The 19992-nt window shown below is 46.8% G+C and overlaps 1 protein-coding gene across 1 annotated transcript in view; it reads left to right on the top strand.

Moving 5' to 3' along the window:
- The first annotated feature begins 5560 nt into the window (after positions 1–5560).
- Positions 5561–19992, top strand: part of SCTR (secretin receptor) — a 70903-nt gene continuing 56471 nt past the window's right edge. The window contains exon 1 of the mRNA XM_055397833.2: positions 5561–5830. Coding sequence (XP_055253808.2) covers positions 5771–5830 — 60 coding nt within the window. The 5' untranslated portion in view covers positions 5561–5770. The remainder of the gene's footprint in view (positions 5831–19992) is intronic.

Consider the following 19992-nt stretch of genomic DNA (forward strand, 5'->3'; position numbering starts at 1 on the left):
ATTAGGAAGACAGGGCACCATTCTCCTGGACAATCACGTTTCAAAGAGAAGGTTTCAAGATCTTCAAGAAAGATCCTGGGATGCAAAACGGGCAAGAGGCTTATTTAGCTTTTATAAAGATTTACATACATCTCAGAGACAGAGGGGATTTACAAGTTTTCTAAGGGAAATGCTGAAGGAAAAGGGAGAGAAGAAAAGCTTTTTTTCTCTTTTGACACTAGGGTAATTTTTATATTTCATTTTGGTGGGGGAGAGGGAGAAATCTTATTCTTTCTCCCCTCCCAGGTTCAGTGGCTGAAGCCTGAAATCAATCTGACAAGACAGATTAACAAGAGAAAAAGTTTTAATTGCCCAGATAGGTACAGAATTTCACAAGGAAATCACAGCCCAGGAGGCAGCAAATGACTGAGGTTTCTACATTGTTTTAGGTTAACAAAGGAGAAGTGGTTTGGGGGTTTCTGGGTGGGGGAGGCGAGCTGGGAAGGAGATGGGGGAGCTGGATGGTAAAAGAACTCCCCTTGTGTCCTGCTGTGCAGGTTAGACTCTCGCAGGTAAAAAGAGCAGTTCTCTTCCTCTCCTCTCCTGTACAAATGAGTCCTTTTGTAAAGGAAATTTCCATTTCTTAAAAATCTCCTTTACAAAGGGGCACTTTTGTACTTTACATTTTGGCATCTCTGGGGAGGTGAAGAGCTTTTCCTGTACCTGCTGGTTCTCAGTTGCCTTTGGCTCAAAACAATACTTATGCCAAAGTGGCATCTTTTGGCTAACATTCAGTATTTAGCCATATATTCTGCCTCCCTGGGGTGATAAAGGCTATCTGTATGAAGCAGTAGAGAGCAAGTTACCCTGGAATCAAATACACGATCTCCCACCCTCAGGGTAACTTAAAATTTTTAATTGAAGTATGTGTGTAAGTCGCTCAGTCATATCCAACTCTTGGGACCCCATGGACTGTATAGTCCTGAATATTCATTGGAAGGACTGATGCTGAAGCTGAAGCTCCAATACTTTAGCCACCCGATGAGAAGAACCGACTCATAGGGGAAGACCCCAATGCTGAGAAAGATTGAGGGCACGAGGAGAAGGGGACGACAGAAGATGAGATGGTTGGATGGCATCAGCAACTCGATGGACATGAGCTTGAACAAGCTCTGGGAGTTGGTGATGGACAGGCAAGCCTGGCATGCTGCAGTCCATAAGGTTGCAAAGAGTTGGACATGACTGAGCGACTGAACCAAACTGATAGCTGATTTACAATGTTGTGTTATTAAACAGTTGCAAGTGTATACAACATGATTCAGTTGTATATATATATATATATATATAGTAGTTTGTATTTGCTAACCCCAAACTCCTAATTTATCCCTCCCCCACCCCTCTTCCCTTTTAGTAATCTTAAATTTGTTCTCTGTGTCTGTGAGCCTTGTTTCTGTTTTGTAAATAAGTTCATTTGTTTCATTTTTTAGATTCCACATATAGCGATATCATATTTGTCTTTCTCTGTTTGACTTATTTCACTTAGCTTGATAGTCTCTAGGTCCATCCATGTTGCTGCAAATGGCATTATCTCATTCTTTTTATGGTTGAGTAATATTTCATTGTGTACATATATCATATCTTTTTTATCCAATCCTTTGTCGATGGACATTTAGGATGCTTTCATGCCTTAGCTATTGTGAAAAGTGTTGCTGTGAGCATTAGGGTACATTGTCTTTTTGAATTTTTAAGTTACTGTTGTGAGAACATGACTTAGAGTGCTTGGGGATGGTCCTAACTTAGTTTCCTATGCCCCACCACACCTACCTCTCCAGTGTAACTTGGAGAAAGGAATGAGGCTCAAGGCCTGGAAAAGCATCAAAATCAAAGAGACACCGCTCTCTGTTGCTCCTGGGAGTTATAATGAATTTAGAGGGTGGACATCAAGCATTTCCCCACAGCCCCGCTAACAGTACTGGTATTAGTACTAGTACTAATAGTACTAGGGATCTCACCTTCTCCTCCAGGATCTTCCTACTCTCCATCAAGAGGCAGAGTCTATGTTGCCTCCCCTAGAACTGGGACTGGCTTTTATGATTATCTGGACAACAAAAAGCAGTAGAAGCAGATGAGGCTGGGTTATAAATCACGGTGCACCTTCCACCTGCTCTGTCTCAGGACAAGCAGCTTTGGGATCACAGTTTAAGAAGCCCAGGCACCCTGAAGCTGCCTGGAGCTGGGGCCATGTGGAGCAAGCCCAGCCCCAGTCATCCAAGCGAGCATGTCTCCGGAGGACTCTGACTGCCACCATGTGAGATGTGCTAAACCAGGGAACTGTCGGCTGAGCCCAGCCAGTCCCCAGGACTGTGAAGTGATAGTAAATCATTGCTCTGATTTTCCATCACTAGTTTCAGGTGTAACGGACCTAAGTGTGATGGAGAACTCAGGCTGGGAATCAAGAGACCAGAGTTTCAGTGCAAACAATCCCTTGTGATCTGCAGTTCCGGCCCCACCCATCTTCACCTGCTCAGGTTCCTTCATCTGTTAAATGGGTAGAATGATATACCCTAGTGGGGTTATTCTCCTTTTGCCTCATCCCTCTCAAATCTCTTTTTTGCCTTCTCCACCCGGGAGGGAGGTTAAACTCTATGGACATAGAGAAATGCTATGGACAGTCTCTCCCCAATCTGTCTGTCTTGTCTCTGGCTTTGGGTTGGGTTCAGCCAATGGAAGACATAGCCAGGAGATTCAGAGGGCAGAAGAGAGGTCAGGGTATTTATCCCAACCCCTGACAGTTTTTCCATTTGTTTGTTTTTGGTTGTGCTCTGCAGCATGTGGGATCTTGGTTCCTAAACCAGGGATGGAACCTGCACCCCCTGCAGTGGAAACACAGGTCTTAACCACTGGGCCACCAGGGAAGTCCCAGACCGTGGTTTTGACAGAGGCTGCATTCCCCTCTGGTTAAGATCCTGTGGGTGGCTCCACTCCCAAGGACAGCTCTTGCCTGCTTCAGGAGACACTGCTTTCTCTCTTTGCTCCTTGTTAAAGGAAATTTATCCTGACACTTATTAAAATAGTAAAGATGCCTTCTTTCAAGACTGTTACAACAGGGGTGTTGCAACAGAGGAGAGAACCAGGGATCGACTCAGAATATAACAAGAAACAAAGAGGATTTGTAGCTATGGGGCAGGGTGAGGGCAGCCGTGGATGGACGATTACTAAGAGGAGACATCAAGACAGGGAGATTTCTGCTAAACTGACTTAACACCCTTTTGCTGAAGGCAGGACAGGATTAGACACCAAGGGTGGGAGACAAAGAACTTGACGAGATATCAAGGGGGAAGATTCTCACTAACCCCTGGCAGGAGTCTTGCTGAGGCAGGCCAAAGACAGATGGGGCCAAGGTCAAAGCAGAAGAGGTGCAGAGGAGTCTGACCAGGCCTACTGCCGCTGACCTGGGCACCTGCATGTCCCCTGCTGGTTCCCTGAGCCCCACCCACACCTCTATATGGCATCTTCTCATTAAACTTTCAACGAAACCATGTGAGCAATGGAGTCTCCCTCTCCTGCAGCCCCTGATCACCGGTCCTACAGACCCCATGGAGCTGTTTCAAGGATCAAATGAAATGCTGCATGCAAAAGAGCTTTGGAAACTGAGAGTAAGAAAGTCATCTTCAGGATTAAGAGAAGTTCTAGTGCCATGCAAAGGACATGGGCCCGGGCTTTGGACTCAGTCCTGGGTTCAATCCAGGCCCTGCCCCTTGTTGGCTGCATTGTTGAGGCAAATGGTTACCTTTCCCAAGCCTCAAGTTCCCATCTGATTCATCAAGGGAAGTCAGTGTCTCTCAGACAGTCTTGGAGAATTGACTATGATGATACACCCAATTATTAAAAAACTCCCCCGCACATGGTGGGTATTGGTTAGTTCCCCATATGCTCCCTTCCACCCTATTCTGAAATTGTGTTCTCAGGCAGGTTCTACAAAGCCACTGACGGCATCCATGGCTTCCCACAGAGCATTTCAGATCCTTTTCTCAATACTCTGAGAGACAGAGCCTCCTATTTAAGGAACAATGACTTTCCACAGGCCAGAAATTGATTGAATTGCCCAGAACAAAAGTCGTTTACAGCACAGATTGAATTTTGCATTATTTTCTTCTTTGGTCTTTTCATCAAAAAAGCAATACATCCAGTCATTACAGAAACTATTCATGCAACATGAAAGTCTATGTAATAAAAATGGCATATCCTTACCGCATGCCCTTTCTCTAATGCACATTTAGGATGTCAGAGAAACTAGTTCTTAACATTTTCCCAGCCTGAATCTTGAACCAATTGAGAAATACGAGGAAGACAATGGGACCCAATATCACTTTTGTTGGTGATAATGGTCTCAAAGAATGTGGTTTATACTTGTGGACCAGAGGGGAGAAACCACCACCTGCCACTGACCACTTGATCAAGGCAGTCAGAACCTTGACTTCCAATGACAGCCTGGGCCAGAGCAATCCAGTTACAGGCTCTCTGCTGGTGGGGACACTATGAAAGGAAAGGGTGTGTGTGTGCGCGCATGTACACATGCCCAGAATCTCATGCCAGTCCTTATGCCAAAGACAGCAATCAGGTAGAGCTCACCTCACTTCCATGTGTGGGGAAGAGGGTAAGGGAGAGGAGACGTCAATGAGCTGATGGACTTCAAGTGCCTGAGAAAAAGATCTAGATGAAAGGAGACACAAAAGGAAAGGGAATGTGCACCAGAGCAGAAAAAGAAAAACCTGGGTCTACAAAAGCCCTCTGAGGGTGCCTTGCACTGTACTGAGAAGCCAAAAGCCAACCCAGGAGATCCGATGAAGAAGGAAATGGCAACCCTCGCCAGTATTCTTGCCTGGAGAATCCCATGAACTGAGGAACCTGGTGGGCTACAGTCCATGGCCTTGCAAGGTGTTGTACACGACTGAGCGACTAAACAACAAGGAGATCTGAGCCCTCAGACTCAGGATGAGCAGCTGCTGGGCACACCTGCCTAATACTGAAATAGCTCCCCGGGGAACCAGAAAGCACAAAAGCTCCTGCCCAGCCCCAAACGCTGGAGTGCACGGATGGTCCTCCTTGGTGTCACCTGATCATCAAAGGCTTCTCAGTGTGATGGAGCTCATGTGTGTGCAACTTTCTGGAAGGAGCGTAAATATCTAATAAGAAAGGAAAAAAAAAAAAAAAGTGAAAATCAGAAATGGAGTAGCTGCCCCCCAGAATAGTGCCGAAGGGATTTAGCGAGCACCGGCTGTGTCACAGGGCCCTAGTACAAACTTTTCACCCAGAAGGCGGGTATTATTAGATGTACTGTTCGGATGAGAAGGCTGAGGCTCCAAAAAGTGGCCTCCTGCCCATCCTCACGCAGCGCAGCCGTGGCGGCGCTGACCGGGACCTTGGGGAGGGCTCTTTTATTCCGTGGGGGTGTGGCAGCGGGGCCTGCCGAGCCTAGCCTGCGGGAGCCGCTCTAGGCCTCGCGTCCTCCCTCCACCTCCTCCACAGCTGGCTCCCGCCAGCCGGCCAGCCAGCCGGGGAGGGTGGAGGAGCGCGCGCCGCGCCGCGTCCTTATCAACCAGCGGGCGGCGTGGTGCGGGGCCACCCCGTCAGAGGAGGCACAGTCCCGGGCCCGCCGCGGGTGGGGCCATGGCTTCCCTGGGCGCGGCGGCTAGCCGGGGTCCGAGAGGCGGCAGGGAGCGCTGAGTCCCGAGCTGCGGCGCGCGCGGGCAGCCGGCCGTCGGGGCGCCAGGGGAGCGCACGCGGCACCATGCGCCCCCGCCTGCCGCCACTGCCCGGGCTGCTGCTGCTAGCCTGCGCCGCGCACGCGGTGAGTACGCGCCCTTCCGCGGGTCCCACTAGGGGTGAGGGGTGGAGGGAGCCCCCCAGATCTTCTGCTGGGCAGTGGGAGGCGTTCCTCTCCATTCCTTTCCCCACGACTATGATTTTTGTCTGCTCCTCTCCGGAGGCTCCTCTCCTCCGAAATAAAATCTGTATGTGCTCGGGCTCAGGCAGCACTGAGATAACCCGCCTTGCCCTTCACCCCACCCCGGGCGCTCCTGGGCGGAAATTCGGGAGCCGCCCCTGGCCGTGCCTTTTGTGTGCGGGCACTTTGCCTGCAATATTTCCTTGAAACCTCATCATCGACTTTCGAAGTTGCTATTTTCACCCTCACTTTGTGGACAAGGAAAGCGAGATTTGGAAAGACCAAAAAACTTGCCCCGAGAAAAGACAGCTGGAACCCAGTCTGTCTGCCCCAGAGCCTTGCCATTCGCACGGACAGCGGCTGCGCATGGGGAGACCTCCGAAAGCTTTGGCCCTAACTGCCGGGGCTGTAATGCGAGCGTTTGCAGCTTCCTCGTTGGTCTCGTGGGTTTGGCTCCGCAACGTCGGTGGGTCTGGGGACTTCTGGGAGCAGCTGGTCTCCCCAAACCAGGTCCAGGGAGGAACTGGCAGAGAAAAGGGAAGGCAGCAGAGTGAGTTATGGCTTATGTTGCTTTCTCAGAAACTCCAGGGAGTCCTGGCCTCTGCCTGTGGGGTTTGTGAAAGAGGGTGGCTGCGCCCAGTGCGGAGAAGGAGGGGTGAGGAAGGGGCACACAGATTCCAGAACTTCCCCTTTTCACCAGCTTTCCAAACAGGCCCCCCCACCACCTCAGTCCCAAGAAACTCCCCAGGGATTGGGAACTCAACTCATCGTCTTGAGCCTGAAGTCTCTGTCCTGAGCAGACCCTTCCTGCAAACTGTCAGTGGCCCTCAGGTGGTCCTCTCCTGGTTGGCTATAAGAAAGACCTGCTTCTGGAGCTGGTGGGAGTGTTGACACGCAGGAGGCACAGCTCCTGTGGTATCCAGGGTAGGGTTTATGGCTCTCCTGTGCAGCTCCTTTGTGTTAATAACTTGGAGCCTCCTGTCCTCGGTGCTGCAGTTGGAAGGTGCTAGGACAACAGCACCTGCTTGCAAGTCTGAGCTCCCACTTTGGGGAAACGCCACCTGAGACATGGGGACAGTTCAAAGCCGAATTCAGCCACCAAGTGTGTTGTTATTTGGTGCCCAGAGCTGGGAGGCAGCCCTCTTGTTGACCTCGCTACCCACCCCACCCCAGCCCCCGGGCAGCCTCCTTTTTGAGTATCTACAGTAACACTGCCATTGTCAGAAGAAATCAACAAATGGCTGAGTCTTCAGGACTAAGGTTCAACGTACATTTTAATTTCCAGCGTCATTTTAGGAATAAACCCAGGGGAAAATGAGAAACTTCCCTTGGTTCAGGTCTTCTGTGTGCCTTGGAAGGATGCTTTATTATGCCCTGGTCCACTTTTCTCCTTTTACAGGGGAGCATACTGATACCCACATAAAGCAGGGACCTGCTCCTTATCAGTAAGTCTGTGGCAGCTCTGGGACTAAAGCTCAGATCTCGCCACTCTCAACTGCCCAGGGCTTTGTCTGGGTTGTCGCTTGTCTTTGCTTGCATCTTTATCTACTCACGGGCCACTTTATGTTCCTGCCAGGTGGTTTCCTGTGTGTAAGTCTTGGCTCTCTGGTGGTTTTATGGGCTTATCCAGATCTGAGGTTCACACTTCTTGGCAGAGAACTCCTTCAACAAATAGGGATGGAATTGCCCTGGTTCGGTTGGAGGATTTCCCAGCCTATGGAACCCTGCTTTTTTTCTGTTTGAGTGGTCAGGCATTTGATTTTGAAACTGAAAGGCATTCAAACAATTCCTTATTCATTTCATGCTTCGTCTTGAGGGAAATCATAGGCATCTTCCTAACTGGTGGTGCTGGGGGATCACTAAGGCCAGATTGCTTATTACTACTCCCTCTAACTCCCCTCCTTTCCATACAGAGATGTAGGGAGGGTCCCTTGCAAGTGGACTGAAAAGTGCCGATGGCTGGTGGGGCAGTTTTTTGAGACCCCCATCAGAAACTCGCTTCACCTCCCCTTACATGAGGATTTTTACCTGGAACAGTATTGTCATTATTTACCAGTGCACCTGTCCTTCCCGTCCTCCCCAATACGTTCACTTAGAGCTTGAACCTTGAGACTTAGTCGTACTCATCTTTTATCCTTAGATCCTGTCATATCAGAAGAGTCAATTACTGTGTGTGGGCTGAATGAATGATGTTGTTATCCACAGTGGCTGCCGTCATGTGGGTCACTTTCATATAACAACAGGTAGTGAAGAATGACATCTTACATGCAATCATTGCTTACAAAATTGTACATAAATGTGCCAGGCAAAGGTGTAGTCTCTCAGGGGAGGGCTTTTAAATCCAGGGCATCTGGCCAACTGCCCACCTGAGAACCTCAGTGAGTTAAGTGGGGTACAAGGGGCTACTTTTTCCTTCAAGCAGGGTTTCTTAACTTTGACACTAATCCTGGATATTAAATCTGAGCTTTCCACATGGGATGCTGGGACAAGATCTAGGCCCTCCCCTGGCATGGGAGGGAGCAGAGGGTGGAGATGGTGGTTAGAGAGAGGGGCGCAGGGGGTTGGGGTGTCCTGTGCATTGTGTGCTGTCCAGCAGCATCCCTGTACTCTGCCTACCAGAAGTTAGCATCTTCTCTCCAAGTTGTGCCAACAGAAAGTGTCTCCAGACATTGCCAACTGTCCTCTGGGAGCAGGCAGGGCAAAACTGCCCTGGTTGAGAACTACTGCCTTAAAAGTTATTATATCTCAGGGGAAATGTGTGAACAAGATTCGTAATGGGTGTCACTGGATATTGGATTCAGGTAGTGAGGTTGGTGACAGGGAATCTGAGCTGGAGACAGAAGCAGGTGTACCAGTGAAAACCCATCTCCAGATGAAAAGACCTCTGTAGGGCATGGGTTCCTTTGGCTTCTCCACCCTCCCTTCCTATTCCCCCACGTCCCTCTTCATTTCTTCCCAGTTGATGGCTCAGAAACAAAAAAGCTCTAAGGAGGGGGTCTGGCTTGTGGTGGTCCCCACCCCTTTCTGGACTGCATCTGGACCCAGAGGTTGACAAGCTGGGTGAGCAGAATTTTAGGAAGGCCTGCAAGGTCACCAGAGGATCTGACTACTAATGCCTCTTAGAGAAAAGTCCCTGGGAGCTTTGTATCCCTGAACAGTATTCCCAGGTAGTATTGTGGATTTCTTTTTTTGCTATTCCTAAAATTCATGTGACTGATGACCATGATGATGATGGTGGTGAAGGCTTCCCTCACCGAGTGCCTACTTCACACTAGATAGTTTGCTAAGCTGTGCCTGGCACTACATGACTTCTCCCACCAACAGTCATCATCCTCACTCTGCATCTAAAGAAACTGAGACTCAGAAAGAGGTGAAACCATTGGTCAAGTTACCCAGCTGGACATGATGGTGTAAGGACCCAAACCCAGCTGTTCTTAACCAGCACGTGCATCTGCTTCCAAAGAGAGGCTGCTCTGGTTTCTGGCTCCCAAGGCGCTGTCATGAAATCTCTCCCAAACCACAGAATGACAATAACTACAGTTTAATCTAATCACTTTATAAAAGACAAACAAAATACGGAATTACACACAGCATTTTGCTGAGGGTGGCCAGAGATGAGCTTGGAGCCATAAATTCAAAAAAACAGGAGAGATCCCACACTGTTTAGGGGAGTCCTTTAGACTTTGGCACCCACTTTAGGAGTTGCTACAGAGCTCCCCTCCTGTCCCATCCCCCAAATCCCCTCCCTTGACATTGGAGGGCACAGGTCTCTTCCTGGCACCCCTTGTTGAAAGCCCAGATTCCACAACTAGGATTAGAGCTCTGCCCCCAGAGTGGCCTCTGGTTTGGCCCCTGCATCCCTGCCCTTAGCAAGTTGAAGTAACCACTGACCTTTGCTTGGGCTCTGGAACAACCTGCAGCCCAAGATAAGACCCACAACACTCAGATTCTATCTACTTGCTTACATGACAGAGTATGTAAGTATTCATGAGGATATAAGAAAGCAGGGATCTCTTGGGGCCCACCCAGCTTCAATATTCCATGTCTGAGAGAGTCCAAGGAGTGTCTGGGGAAGGGACCTCCCTGGCGGGTCATCTCCTGGTTGTGCTGCCAGGATTCCCGAGTTTTCCAGACTTCTCCAGAATCACCGCATGCCCCACATCACTTCCCTCTCTCTTGGCTCCACGAGGCTCCCCTTGGTGTCTTCTGAGATTTCTGACCTTACCACCTTCTTTCATTTTCAGTTCAGTCGCTCAGTCGTGTCCAACTCTCCGCGACCCCATGAATCACAGCACGCCAGGCCTCCCTGTCCATCACCAACTCCCGGAGTTCACTCAAACTCATGTCCACAGAGTCGGTGATGCCATCCAGCCATCTCATTCTCTGTCGTCCCCTTCTCTTCCCGACCCCAACCTTTCCCAGCATCAGAGTCTTTTCCAGTGAGTCAACTTGTCGCATGAGGTGGCCAAAGTATTGCAGTTTCAGCTTTAGCATCAGTCCTTCCAATGAACACCCAGGATTGATTTCCTTTAGAATGGACTGGTTGGATCTCCTTTCATTTTCACTAGATGGGTTTACCTCCCATATCCCGAGAGTCGGAGAATGAACAGCAGCATCTTGCCCTCATAGATGAATCTAAGTTGTACTCTCCTGTTCCAGTCCTTCTGCCCTTCTTTTAATGTCATGCTGTGATAGAGCAGAACAGACTGAGGGGCTTGAACAGTGGAAATTTATCTTCTCATAGGCCTGGAGGCTGGATATCCCAGATCATGGTTGGATTCTGGGAAGACCTCCCTCCCTGGCTTGCAGTTGGCTGCCTGGTCCTCATGTAACCTTTCCTCTGACTTCTGAGAGTGAGTTCACTGATATCTCTTGTAAGGACGTTAATCCTATCAGATTTGGGCCCCACCCTCTGACCTCATTTGACCTTAATGAACTCCTTCTGGGCCCTGTCTCCTAACAGAGCCACACCTGGGGTTAGGGAGTCAATGTACTTTTTGAGGGACACAGACATTCAGTCTGCATCACACCTGAGTGGAATGGAGGCTTTGCTCTGGCCCCATGCCCCTGACCTCTGCCCCTGACCATGCTCAGTGACTTTTGTCCTGAGATGACACAGCAGTAGCCTTCATCCTCCTTCTCTTGACTGGGTTTTCCATCAGCTGGTCAACCTGCCCAAACCCACCCAGCCAAGTGGCAGAGGAACTCTACAGCTCTGGCCATGGTTCCTCTGCTACTGCTCATGGCCAGCATTTTGGAAGATGCGTCTATGATCCCTGCCTCCACCTCTGTCCGATCCTCAGCCTGCAGCACCCTGGCTCCCACCCGTCCCCGCCTCGCATCAGTCTCACCAGGCCCTGCGTCATCCCACTTTCCCTAGACACGGCGTGGTCTCTGTGCTACCCAAGGGGAACACCTGGTTGATGAGAGTGTGGACGTTATGACGAATGACATCAAGGCAGCGAGCACACACCCTGGCTGTTCTGGGCAAGGTGGGCAGGGCACCCATGGGACTCCGGCCTCTTAGAGACATTTGGTGCTGGGACACTAAGTCCTCCCCCTCTTCCTCACCTTGGCGCCTGCCTCTCCCAGGCTCGTGGTTCCCATTGCGCCTCAAATGAGGTTTTCCCTCTTTCATGGTTTCCCTGTGTCACATGGTTCCTTCCTCTTGTGTGATCCCTCCTCTCACGTGGTCCCTCCTTTTGCTCATCTTCCCAGCCTGTGAGGGTCACTGTCTCAGGCACTGTCTCTGGCCCTTGCTCTCCTTATGCTGCTCTCTCTTACTAGTGAGTCTCCTTGGTCATCTTAAGGTGATATAAACTCAGCCTTAACCATGCTTATCTCACTTCAGCTGCTGCCAGACTCACATTCTTGTCCTTGTTTTCCCTGTTGTTGGAGTTATTGAGGTGCCCAAAGCAGACACATGGGAACCACGCTGGCCCCTGTCCTCAACTGGCCCTCAGCCCCTGCTGGCCCCCGTCACATCTGTGCACACCCCCTCCGCTATGGGGATGACTTCTCGCCTGCGCAGTGCAGTGCCTCCCAGGGGTTTCCTGCCACTGCTTGTGGTCCATGGTGACCTGGCCACTACCTTCCCCGCATGCTCCCACCACAGGCGCCTCTGGACCCCTTGGAGCCTGTGAGCTATGGCAATAAGATTGCAGGGCATCCTAGGGACCCAGTAAGTGTTAGATGACATTTTGGGTTTGGAACTGGTTGTAGGATCGAGTTCCCTCTTTCTTTCTCACTGTATAAACTAGACTGCTGCTGCTGCTAAGTCGCTTCAGTCGTGTCCAACTCTGTGCCACCCCATAGATGGCAGCCCACCAGGCTCCCGCGTCCCTGGGATTCTCAGGCAAGAACACTGAAGTGGGTTGCCATTTCCTTCTCCAATGCATGAAAATGAAAAGTGAAAGTGAAGTCACTCAGTCGTGTTCGACTCTTCGTGACCCCATGGACTGCAGCCTACCAGGCTCCTCCGTCCATGGGATCACTAAGAGTCTGACATGACTGAGCGACTTCATTTTCACACATTGGGGAAGGAAATGGCAACCCACTGCAGTATTCTTGCCTGGAGAATCCCAGGGATGGGGGAGCCTGGTGGGCTGTCGTCTATGGGGTCACACAGAGTCGGCCATGACTGAAGCAACTTAGCAGCAGCAGCAGGTAAATAAAAGCTTTTTCACTCCTGAAAAGATTCAGAAGTTGACCTCCTTATATGTGCTTTCTCAGGAAGTTACTGTAGAATGTGCTTCTGAAGAACAAGGAAGCAAAGCCAAGTAAAAGACAGGGAATATAGGAAATGGAACTGGGACTGGGGGAGCCAGGGAGAGGGCCCCTAAAGCACAGCCAGGTGTCAGACCCCATTGGCAGAGGTCTGTGGGAGAGAGGGCTCCAGGAGGAGAAAGAATAGACCTCTTGATAAATGTCTATCAGGGCTGTTGGAGCATTTGGATAAATTAACCCTATCTACCTAGATAAACTAATCAAGTGAAAAACGCAAAGTAAATTGTTGACCACAGGAAAAACAAAATGTACGGGAAGAGACATAATCGTTTTACATGGCTAGACTCAGCAGTGAACCATATTTCATAGTCAAAGTAAGTAACTATAAATACAGACCATTCATTTAACTAAAAATTAAGAGAAGCCTATATCAATATATTATATGGGGGGAGGGGAGTATATGTAGGGAGGTTTAAAAGCATCTAAATAATAGAGAGTTTTGGATAATGTCTCAAATTGATAAACCAAGAAATAACAGTATGAGATAATTTTGAAATACAGAGATAAAATGAAAATATACATCTAAAGAAAAGGGAAGTGGTTTTCTCTGGAGAGCAGGAAAAGTTTAGGCAAGGGGACTGCTGTTTTTCGCTATAAGCACTTTAGTACTAGGACAAGTAAAAGAAAAAAAAGTACCTATCCAAACTTGATTTTTAAAAACTATTAAAAGGAACCTTTTCAAGACTAATAGCTCTTGCTTTGAGGAGTATTTTATATAAATTTTAGCAATACTTTCACCTTCACTTGTTTCTCCTGTGGATTTAGAGGAAAGTTTTAAAGGGGTGAACTATAGAGCGTAGTCTGTTTTTGTCTTAAAAAAGAATTTTTTGGCTGTGCTGTCCAGCTTGTTCAGTCTCTGACTAGGGAGTGAACCTGCTCATGCCCTCGGCAGTGAAAACACAGAGTCCTAAGCACTGGATTGCCAGGAAATTCCCAATATTTCTAAATTTATAGATTATATAGAAACATGCACAAGCATACATACATTTGACTTTTAAATATCAGCCTCTTCTTTCCTCTAGGAAAACTTAGATGATAAGGGGGCTTTTTCCTCCTTCATTTTCCCTCTGAGGCATCTAACAAACTGTTGCTCTATGAACACAATCTTCCCAGCCACTCCCAGCTACCCTGATGGCCCCACTCTGTCACTGAGACCATTGTCTACAGGCTGCAGACTCATCCACAGACTCAGCCCTTTCAACAGAATACTGTTGCTGTCACACAAACAGTGGATGCATACGTTTCTGCAGTTGACATGCCACCACACAAAATAATCTTGGTGTATTCAGTTTTAATGAAAGGATTAAGGGTAAACGAAATGTGGAATGATCTACTTCACACCAGTTAAGATAGATATTGGAGCTTGCCAGTTTATGCTACTGGTAAAGAACCTGCCTGCCAGTGCAGGAGACGGAAAAGACACAGGTTTGATCCCTGGGACGGTAAGATCCCCCAGAGGAGGAAAAGGCAACCCACTCCGGTATTCTTGCCTGGAAAATCCCATGGACAGAGGAGCCTGGCAGGCTACAATCCATAGAGTTGCAGAGAGTCCGACATGACTGAAATGACTTAGCACAGCACAGCACAATAGATATTATTGAAACAGAAGAATAAGGGTTGAGGATGAGGACGTAGAGAAATTAGAACTCTGTGCATTGTTGGCAGGAAGGTAAAATGGTACAGCTGATGTGGAAAACGGTGTGGGGGTCCCTTAAAAAAGTAAACATAGAATTACCATAAGATCCAGCTGTTTCACTTCTAGATATGTACCTAGAAGAATTGAAAGCAGGGACTCAAAGAGATAATTGTACACCTCTGTTCTTGGCCGCATTATTCGCAATAGCCAAGAGGTGGAAACACCCAAGTGATGAGTAGATGAGCAAGGTGTGGTCTGTCCATCGATGGAATAGTATTCATCCATATAGAGGAGTGAAATTCCAACAGAGGCTACAACAGGGGTGTGAAGTGAGACGCGGAAGAGCAAATATTGTCTGATGCCACTTACATGAAGCATCTAGAACAGACATATTCACAGAGTCAGAAAGTAGAATAGAGGTTGCTGTTTAATTGGTGCAGAGTTTCTGTTGGGCTGTAGAAGTCCTGGGAATGGATAGGAGTGATCACTGTACAACTTTTCATTTAATACCACTGAATTGTACACTTAAACATGATTGCAATGGCAAATGGTATGTATATTTTGATACAACTTAAGAAATTTAGAATTAAAGGAAGCTAAACTATCCTCTAATGATTATTTTTCCATTGTTGTTGTTTAGTCGCTAAGTCACATCTGACTCTTTGTGACCCCATGGACTGCAGCATGCCAGGCTTCCCTGTCCTTCACTATCTCCTGGAGCTTGCTCAAGCTTATATCCATTGAGTCAATGATGTTATTCAACCGTCTCATCTTCTGTCACCCCCTTCTCCTCCTTTCCTCAATCTTTCACAGCATCAGGATCTTTTCCAGGGAGTCGGCTCTTCCAATCAGATGGCCAAAGCATTGGAGCTTCATCATCAGTCCTTCTGATGAATATTCAGGGTTGATATCCTTTAGGATTGACTGGTTTGATCTCTTTGCTGTCCAAGGGACTCTCAAGGATCTTCTCCAGAACCGCAATTCGAGGCACCAGCCTTTGGCGCTCAGCATTCTTTATGGTCCAATTCTTACATCTCACATCTAGTCAAAAACCATAGCTTTGACTAGACAGACCTTTGTTGGCAAAGTGATGTCTCTGCTTTTTAATACACTGTCTAGGTTTGCCATAGCTTTCCTTTTAAGGAGCAAGCATCTTTTAACTTCATGACTGTAGTCACCATCTGCAATGATTTTGGAGCCCAAGAAAAAACAAAATCTGTCACCGCTTCTGCTTTTTTCCCATCTATTTGCCATGAAGTGATGGAACTGGATGCCATGATCTTAGTTTTTTGAATGTTAAGTTTTAAGCCAGCATTTTCATTCTCCTCTTTCACCCTCATCAAGAAGCTCTTTAGTTCCTCTTCACTTTCTGTCATTAGAGTGGTATCATCTGCGTATCTGAGATTGTTGATATTTCTCCCTGCAATCTTGATTCCAGCTCGTGATTCATTCAGCCCAGCATTGTGAGTGATATACTCTGCATAGAAGTTAAAAATAAGCAGGGTGACAATATACAGCCTTGATGTACTCCTTTCCCAATTTGGAACCAGTCTATTGTTCCCGAGTGTCCAGTTCTAACAGTTGCTTCTTGACCTGCATCTAGGTTTCTCAGGAAACAGATAAGGTGGTCTGGTATTCCTATCTCTAAGAATTTTCCAGTCTGTTGTGATCCACACAGTCAAAGGCTTCATTGTAGTCAGTGAAACAGAAATAGATGTTTTTCTGGAGTTCCCTTGCTTTTACGATGATCCAGTGAACGTTAGCAATTTGATCCCTGGTTCCTCTGCCTTTTCTAAATCTATCTTGTGCATCTGGAAGTTCTTGGTTCATGTACTGCTGAAGCCTAGCTTGAAGGATTTTGAGCATAACCTTGCTCACATGTGAAGTGAGTGCATATTTTTCCATAGTCCTAGGGAAAAACACGAAGGAAGTTGAACCTTTCTTGGAGAGGATTCCCACTGTAGGTGTTCCCTCATTCCTCATCTTGCTCCATCGCTTACAAGAGCCCTCTGTGCTAGAGCACCCCTTTCTTCAACCTCCAAGAATGCACACTTTCAGGAAATGCCGCCCCCACCCAGTCATCTATGCTGCGTAACAATCACAGAAACTCAGTGGCATGTAGCAATGCGTGTTTCTTTCTTTCTTAGTGTTTGCAAGTGAGCTAGGGCTTGACTGACCCACTGTGACACTGACATTGATCCAGGCACTGTGCAGAGCAAGTCTGCAACCCTGAAGACCCGTCATGGTGCTCTGTCACCGTCATACCTTTCTCCCTCCCACCCTCGGCTGTCCTTCTCAGCTGATGCATTAATGTCTCAATCTCTATAATTTTACCGCAGCAAGAATGTTACGTAAATGTTGTGGAATCTAAAAAATGATGCAAATGAATGTATTTTCAGGACAGAAACAGACTCACAGACATAGGAAACAAGCTTATGGTTACCAAAGGGGAAATGTCGGTGGCAGTGGGAGTGATAATTAAGCGTTTGGGAGACTCTGATGCTGGGAGGGATTGGGGGCAGGAGGAGAAGGGGACGACAGAGAATGAGATGGCTGGATGGCATCACCGACTCTGTGGACATGAGTTTGAGTGAACTCCGGGAGTTGGTGATGGACAGGGAGGCCTGGCGTGCTGTGATTCATGGGGTCGCAAAGAGTCGGACACGACTGAGCGACTGAACTGACTCACTGACTGACTGTATATAAAATAGATAATCAATGAGGACCTACTGTGTAGCACAGGGAACTGTACTTAATACTGTGTTGTAGTAACCATATGGGAAAAGAATAGGAAAAATAATGGATATATGTATATGGATAACGGAATCACTTTGCTGTACACCTGAAATTAACACAACATTGTAAATCAGGTATACTCCAATATAAAAGAAAAATTAAATTAAGAAAGAACATTATATGAATGAAATCATACTGTAACTGTTTTGGATTGGCTTTTTCCACTGAGCATACTTCTCTGGAGATTCATATAGGTTGGTCCATGTATCACCACTTTGTTCCTCTTTATTGCTGAGGGCTTCCCTGTTGGCTCAGATGGCAAAAGAATCCTCCTGCAATGTGGGAGACCTGGGTTTGATCTCTGGGTTCCCTTGGAGGAGGGCATGGCAAGCCACTCCAATATTCTTGCTTAGAGAATCCTCAGGGACAGAGGAGCCTGGCTGGCTACAGTCCATGGGGTCACAGAGTCGGACCTGACTGAAAGACTAAGCACAGAATTTCACAGTATGGATGTTCCCTAGTTCACCACTTACACATTGAAAGGCATCTGGATTGTTTTAGTTTTGAGGTATTAGGAATAAATGAGATGGCTGGATGGCATCACCGACTCTGTGGACATGAGTTTGAGTGAACTCCGGGAGTTGGTGATGGACAGGGAGGCCTGGCGTGCTGTGATTCATGGGGTCGCGGAGAGTCGGACACGACTAAGCGACTGAACTGAAATGAACTGAACTGAACTGAAATATTAGTATACAGGTGTTTTTTTGTGTGTGTGTGAACATAAGCTTTCACTTCTCCAGGATAAATGCCCGGGAGCGCAATGGTTGGATCATGTAATATTAATAGTTGCACGTTTAGCTTTTCTTAAGACCCTGCCAACTTGTTTTCCAGAGAGGCTGTCTCATTTTACAATCCCACCAGCAATATGTGAGTGACCTAGTTTCACCACAGCCTTGCCAACGTTGTTGTGGTTTTTTATTTTGGATCTTCTAATAAGCATGTAGTGATATCACATTGTGATTTCAAGATTGCTGGGAGAAATATCAATAACCTCTGATATGCAGATGACACCACCCTTATGGCAGAAAGTGAAGAGGAACTAAAAAGCCTCTTTTGATGAAAGTGAAAGAGGAGAGTGTAAAGGTTGGCTTGAAGCTCAACATTCAGAAAACAAAGATCATGGCATCTGGTCTCATCACTGCATGGGAAATAGATGGGGAAACAGTGGAAACAGTGTCAGACTTTATTTTTTTGGACTCCAAAATCACTGCGGCTGCTGATTGCAGCCAGGAAATTAAAAGACGCTTACTCCTTGGAAGGAAAGTTATGGCCAACCTAGATAGTATATTAAAAAGCAGAGACATTACTTTGCCAACAAAGGTCCATCTAGTCAAGGCTATGGTTTTTCCAGTGGTCATGTATGGATGTGAGAGTTGGACTGTGAAGAAAGCTGATTGCCGAAGAATTGATGCTTTTGAACTGTGGTGCTGGAGAAGATTCTTGAGAGTCCCTTGGACAGCAAGGAGATCCAACCAGTCCATTCTAAAGGGAGATCAATCCTGGGTGTTCACTGGAAGGACTGATGCTAAAGCTGAAACTCCAATACTTTGGCCACCTCATGCGACGAGTTGATTCACTGGAAAAGACTCCGATGCTGGGAAGGATTGGGGGCAGGAGAAGAAGGGGACGACAGAGGATGAGATGGCTGGATGGCATCACCAACTCGATGGAGGTGGATTTGAGTGAACTCCAGGAGTTGGTGATAGACAGGGAGACCTGGCGTGCTGTGATTCATGGGGTCGCAAAGAGTCGGACATGACTGAGCGACTGAACTGAACTGAACTGAACTGAATAGCTAATAATGTTGAACATCTTTTTCATGCTCTTGTTTGCCATTTGTATATCTTCTTTTGTGAAATGTCTCTTCATGCATTTTGCCTATCTTCTAGTCAGATTTTTAAAATTTGCTTACTATTGGATTTTGAATGTTCTTTATATATTCTAGATATTAATCCTAATTTGTTAATTGCAGATATTTTCTCCTAGTCTATAGCTTGTCTTTTCATCCTCTTAGAGTGGTTTTTCATGAAGCAAAAGTTTTTAGTTTTGATAAAGTCCAGTTTATCAGTTTTTCTTTTTCTGGATCTTGCTTTTGGTGTCAAGTATAAAGAATCTTTGTCTTGCTCTGCATTTTGAAGATGTTCTCCTGTGCTGTTTTCTAAAAGTTTTCGTTGAGTTTTCTGCACTCAAGTCCATCATTATTTTGCGGTAATTTTTATATAAGGTATGAGTGTTAGGTTTGTTTTGTTATCTATAGCTGTCCAATTACTATAACACTGTTGCCTATTCTTCTGCTAATACCAAGTTCTTTTGACTACTATAGCTATGCAGCAAGTCTTTAAATTAGGTAAACTGATTTCTCCCAGTTATTTTTTTTAATTAATAGAACTTATTTTGTTGAGAGGACTTAAGTTTATAGAAAAATTGTACAGAAAGTGCAAAGAATGACCATATACCCCTCTCAATCCCTCCTGCCCAGTGTCTCTTGTTATTAATGTTTTGCATTAAACCGGTGCGTTGATTACAGTTGGTGTACTAATATTGATACATTAACTAAAGTCTATCGCTTAAATTACTTTTTCTTACAAGTCTATTGTTATTGAAGTATGGTTGATGTATAATATTATATAGGTTACAAATGTATACAATTAGTGCTTCACAATTTTTAAAGGTTATACTCCACTTATAGTTATTACAAAATATGGGCTATATTCCCTGTGTTGTACAATGTATCCTTGTGGCTTATTTTATACCTAACAATCTGTGCCTCTTACTCCCCTGCCTGTATTTTATCCTTCTCCCATTCCCTCTTCCTGCTGGTAACTACTAGTTTGTTTCTGTATCTGTG

This window comes from Moschus berezovskii, chromosome 2 (assembly GCF_049115385.1).
Source record: "Moschus berezovskii isolate FMDL1 chromosome 2, NW_MosBer_1.0, whole genome shotgun sequence".
NCBI lineage: Eukaryota > Metazoa > Chordata > Mammalia > Artiodactyla > Moschidae > Moschus > Moschus berezovskii.